The following is a 5,970-nucleotide window of genomic DNA, read 5'->3' on the forward strand; positions in this document are numbered from 1 at the left end:
AAAAAGGAACCTCGTTTGAGTTTTATAATTGTTCTAACTTAATAAATAAATGTTCATCTTTGACTTCTGCTGAATTTCTTCTGATTACTTACAGCTGCTTTTATGAGGATTGAGGAAATGTCAATCAACGTATCACTCATAATCTTTTATTTGTTATTGAGAGGCAGTTGAACATGATCAAATTAATGTAGATATCATAGATATCAGGTAAAATAACAGAAATTGTCATATCACGTAGGCCTGCATCCCCTTAGACGACCATGTAATACTGTAAGAAGAAATGCGCAAATGTTAGAATAACAAACCTCAGTGAACCGGGCAGTGCACGCAGTAAAGGAAATTCCTGTGTCAAGTAAATTGATCAATGAAAAGCGCAGATAGACTAGCGGACGTGTGTGTCATTGAACTGTTACAACCTACAGGACGTGAATCCTCAAGTATGCTTTTTTGAATCAAGAACAGGTTTTTCTAGGTGCAGAGAAGTTGTGCTTACATCTGGGGCCTTCTCATACAGGCACTTGTTGAACATCATGGCGTTGTCGCAGGCGTCGGCACCACCTGCAGGACGAAGGAGTCATGAGTTTCTGAACACAAGCGCCCCGAAGCGAGGCTGCCAGCGCGACCGCGACGTATCTCACGACGGCTACTCACGCATCTCCTTGCACGCGTTCACGACGGGCTCGGCCTTGGGCTGGATCTCCTCGGGCAGCATGGTGAGCAACATATCGGCGTCAACCACGCCGTCGTCGTCCATCTGCATCAAAACAGCAACAGTAGTGAGATTAGAAGGCAACGAGAGACGCACCTGAAGAGCGGAGGTCGGCAGCGCGGTACTCACCACGGTCATCTGCTGGTAGGTGCACTTGAGGTAGCACTGTGGACAGGAGAACACGTCAGAGACAACCGCGGAAGGTACTAGCACACAAGGTGGCTGTATTAAACCTGCTCGCTTCCGTAGCATTGCTGTACCGTCGCTGCACCCAGGTGGACTGGACTGGGGCAGGGCGGCTGCTCTCCGACCTGGCGCCTCATGGCCCCTGGTGAGTAGGCAACCCGCCCACACGCATGCATACGGTACAGTAGAACCACGGAAGATGAGGGGTTTACCAGACACCTGTCACATTGCCTTGGAAAGCAATTTCAGTTACCTTAAGTTTCGGGTCGTCGGCAAACTGTCCAGTCTTGCATGCATCGATGGTGGCTGAGGATGAACACACAAGATGAATACAGAATCAAGAAATCACAAAAGGAAGGGCAACGATTTGATCTACAGGGTGGCCGCTCTGCCCCGCTGTTTTGAAAAGGTAGACTAGCCCGCTGCCAGACGGAGCGGGGAGGTGGGAGGGGACTGGAGAGGTAGGTGCGGGCGGGCTAGTCTGCCTTTTTAAATCAACGGGGCAGAGCGGCCACCCTGTATATTATTTTTTAAGTGTTCTTTAGAGCCTGGGCCTCAACGGTGCCTCGTCTTACCCTCATCGACGCCGGTCTCGGCCATGCAGGCGGACCTGAGCTGTTTCATGAGCTGCTTCTGGTCCTCGGACAGCTCGACCTACACAAGACAACACACGCGCACTTAGCTTCCTCTCTTACGGTTACCAACAGTAAACACACGGATCTCCCACTCCATGCAGGTTTTCGTCCAAACGGATTGACTCGTTCGCCAATCAGCGCGGTGTCAGAAGGGTCGCTTACCCCGGCGGAGGCCAGGCCGCAGAGGGCCAGCAGCGCGGCGGCGAGGGTCAGGAGGGTCTTCATGTCGGAGTGAGTGAGGAGCGACGAATGGCGCTCCACCCGCGCCCGCCCAGCCTTTTATCAACGGCGCGGGCCTCGGGGCCTCGGGCACTCTGCGACGACGCGCACCTCCCGGCCGCCCGGAGCCCGCGCGGGTCCCCGCCCCCTGGCGCCGACGCGGTCCCGCCCCCGCCCGGCCAGCCGCCAGGCCCGGCTCCATTGTCAATGTCACCCACGAGCTAACGACCACTCTGAGCGCGGCCCGGGCCGGCCCGCCCCGCCGGGCTCAGGGAAGGACCTCTCGGTCTCTCTCTCTGCGACGCACTGCGCACGAGAAGCGCACGCACGGCGCACGGCGCACGGCACCCGGCGGGTTACAACTCCCGGAAGCATTCCCGGTGGTGCTTGTAAGTTCACGCTCGCACCGGCGACGTCAGCCACCCTGCGCCGAACGTGGCGAGAGTTCTTTTCATTGATTGAATAAACGTATGTATGTGCGGCCGTGCGTACGTGCGTGCGGCGCGCGCCTCATCCGCTGCCTCGAGATATATGAACGTATGGCGGACTCCATAGAGTTCCCTCATCCTGCCCCCTTGGCCTTCCCCCGGTTGACACATGCGCGATGCACAGGCACACGACAATCAGGAAAAAAACAAAATTCGATTCCGTGACTGGGTGCTGCCGTTGCGCTGGCCGCCCAAACTGGACAACACAACACGGCACACAACATGGCCAGGTAATGAGCACCCGCTGCCACGCCATCGTCTCGCCAGCCCAAAAGGAGGCCTGCGCGGGATACAATGCTTCATCAAAACTAAATGTCGAAAAGTCCTGAGCTGCTTTAGTGTGAAAAGAGTACGGAAAGCGCAACAGCGTAAATCCTTAGCATTGTGGTTGTGGGAGATGAAGAGGAAGCAAATGAAAGGTGTCGTTCTACAGGTGGTTTACACATGGAATTTTAATAGTAAAACTGTATAGGTTTTTTACATATACAAAGGATACGATTCCTCATATACATATTACTGATATTATATTTTGAGAACCTACAGAATGAGAAAAAACACAGATGTATAACTGAAGACAAGCACAGTGTGTTTTTTTTAACTTACTCATATTTATATATCTGGGTTACTGTAATCAATCAACATCATGAGGCATATAATTTATCGAGTATTTTCTCACTTGGGATGAAACATAAAGCTTAAGAGAAAAACGAGCTGCTCATGGAAAGAATCTCCTCTAGCATATATTTTGCATTTTGGTGCAAAATATTATTGGATTTGCAGTCTAATGCTACATAGAATATGTGAATTCACATTTTGTTGACACTTAATCAAGTTTTAAAGGAAAGGAACTTACAATTTATGATACAGATAGCAATTTAATTCATTTTTCATGAATCAGCTTATGTCATTTGAAGGAAGGTAATTAAAACAATACAGACTTTTGATTATTTCACTTCCTCCTGTTAAAACTCTACTTGGAGCAAAGCTCACACGGCCAAATGTGTTTGCTCAAACATCTACCAAGGTATCTCCAATGTTTCAGAGGTATTTATCCCATTTGTATAGAAAGTTGCTAAGTTGTATACTTTCTACAATAAATCTATTTTATGTAGGTATCCAGCATTTTAGGAGAAAATACTTTAAATATTTCATAAAATTCTAATTCTATTACACTGTATGGATACAGGGAAATAGCTGATTTACAGTTCTAATGTAAATGATGGAAATGATGTTCATTTTTTCCTGAGATGAGATTTGGTGGTTGTGATAAAAGTTGTCCAGCATGAAATAAACTTTGAGGAAAGATATTTGACCAATAATGATTCGTTCGCTCAATCAGTATAATGATGCTAAATCTAAGAAAATATATGTTTTAACACTAATAGAGTTGGTAAAATTTATGTTACATTCTATACTGATTTACAAACAAGTTTTAAATATCACATTTAACGCTTTGATAAGAATGTTGCAAGTCTAAGTCTGCACAGGAAAGAGGCTCTTATTTATGAAGACTCTATCCCATTTTTACTTTGCTGGAGTCATGATAGCCAAGAGCAGGATTAGATTTTATTTGCCCTGATTCCCGGCAGATTGTGCGCATGCATCAAGTATGTATTGTGTAAGAAACCACTCCGTCTTGCTTTTGGACGTACTGGAATGGTAAGCTGAAGGCTTTTTAAAGTCAAGCCATAAGAAAAACAAAAGAAAAATAAACAGTTAAAAAAAAAGTCCGCCAAAAAAAGAAAAGATAAAAAGAGACCATGTTTCTAATCAGCTCATAAACTTGTATTCTCACACGAGGCTCCAGCTGCCCAGCTTCATCAGTATATGTGTAATGAACTGAATGTATTAAGAAGCTCATCTCAAACCATTGCCAACAAAAATTTTGGAGAAATATAAGCATCGTAGTGATGTGACTCCAATTAAAGAGGTAGTCTTTCAACTATTTCCCTGAAAAGTTTTACATTTCTCGTCTGAACTTTGATAAACAAAACTAAACGTCGGCATCCACATTTTCTTTGAGTTTCTCCCCAAACAAACAAATACCTTCACTCACAATCAACAAATGCATTCAAATTTTTAAACCATCTCTGCAAGTTATGAACAAGTTACATGCCTATAATTACCATTTTAACAATAGTGAATACATTGACGAACATCAAGTTTTAAGCTATACATATATTTATATACATAGATATATATAATTATATATGTATGTATATTATATATATCAGAGATAAAAATATATTATTTAATCATTATAAAATATATGAACTAATATAATAAAACAACATTGTAAGCCCGACAGGGTTGAAGACAACTAACACGCTCTTTGCTGTCAAAGAAAACAAGGACTTAACAAGAGAACAACAGACAGACCTCAAAGAAAAGAGAAGTGCATGATAACTAGCCATAGTTATTACAGAAGAACAAAAGACTCGGACGGATAGAAAGAGAAACAAATAAGGCAAGATTCAAACAGCGATCAGAGGGGTGAGAGCTGTACTACAACTGTCACGAGGTCAATGTTGCCAGATCACAGTAAAAGAGTGCATACCAAGCAAACAAACTAAAGGAAAGAAGTCATCATTCAACAAAATCGATTGTCTGGGATAGATTTACAATTATTGAAAGCCAAACAAGCAAAGAGAAGAGCTCACATGTATTTTGCTGCAAATTCTTTCCATAAACAGCAATTTTGATGAACGGGATGTTCAAAAAATTAAATTAGGAAGTAATTGTCAAATAGATTGATCTACAGTTACTCTGTTAAGATACCTTTATGCTGTACTGACATTTAGAAGCAAGTCATAATTTCAATACTCAAAATTTACTCTCAGGAAATCCATCTGATTTTGAAAGTTTTACTTTATTTAAAATATGTTAATCTAGATTTCTTAGTCTAATCCAACCAATCCAGTTTACAGTTTGGAAGATTGAGAACACATATTGGCAGGGAAGGCAGGGAGCCTGTGTATTGCTTTAATGTGCTTTGGTACAGATGAAAAGGATCTTACAAGCTGGATTCACACTAAACGAAAACCATGAACTGGAGGGTGGCACGGCACATTTCAGTCTCGAAAAAAGGAGCAGCAGTAGAAAAACAAAAGTTTTCAAATTTATAGCTTTTAATGGTAAGAAAAGCTTGGTAACGTAAAAAGAAAAAGATGTTTGCAAAACCCACCCTTTTTTCTTTCTAATATTCAACACAGCAAATCATGGCACTGGAAAACTGACGTTTGTCAAAATTATTGCAATTTGTAGTGGTACCCTTGCCTCACATACCAATTTTCTTAACAGTGATTGATAAAAGGCGGAGAATTTTATTGTCGAATCTACACAACGGCCATATATTTTGGGTAAGTAATGGGACCAGAATCCCTTTTTGATGGGGATATCTTACAGGGGGAAAACCAAGCAGCTCAACTGCAATATTAAGTCAGCAGAATCCATGAAAATTATACGAAACTTGCTTGTCCCTAAAGCTGAGTAATGGACATTTCTATTTTTACACCTAATAATCCTGGGCTTACCTAAAGGTAACATACACTTAAAAGGCCTTTTGGTACCAAAGATATACGTAAAAACCTTTTAATAAATAGATGATGAAATTTAGTCAACATACACATATATCCACATATAATATATATTTATATATATCTCTATGAAAATACTCCTGCTGGTATATTGCTTTCCAATTAAATGAAGAAGTCAACTGGTTTATACAGCTGCA

The 5,970-nt window shown here is 42.8% G+C and overlaps 1 protein-coding gene across 1 annotated transcript; it reads right to left on the minus strand.

Annotated features, from left to right (window-relative positions):
- Nucleotides 1-130: 130 nt before the first annotated feature.
- On the minus strand, nt 131-1,858 carry LOC113214975 (general odorant-binding protein 83a). Its single transcript, XM_026434509.2, has 7 exons — nt 1,693-1,858; nt 1,471-1,549; nt 1,149-1,201; nt 839-874; nt 652-754; nt 494-558; nt 131-268 (listed from the first exon to the last, which is right to left on the minus strand). The coding sequence occupies exons 1-7, from the start codon at nt 1,753-1,755 to the stop codon at nt 251-253; spliced, it is 417 nt and encodes a 138-aa protein (XP_026290294.1). The 5' UTR covers nt 1,756-1,858; the 3' UTR covers nt 131-250.
- Nucleotides 1,859-5,970: the final 4,112 nt, after the last annotated feature.

Source organism: Frankliniella occidentalis, unplaced genomic scaffold (assembly GCF_000697945.3).
Source record: "Frankliniella occidentalis isolate FOCC.00 unplaced genomic scaffold, Focc_3.1 Scaffold18, whole genome shotgun sequence".
NCBI lineage: Eukaryota > Metazoa > Arthropoda > Insecta > Thysanoptera > Thripidae > Frankliniella > Frankliniella occidentalis.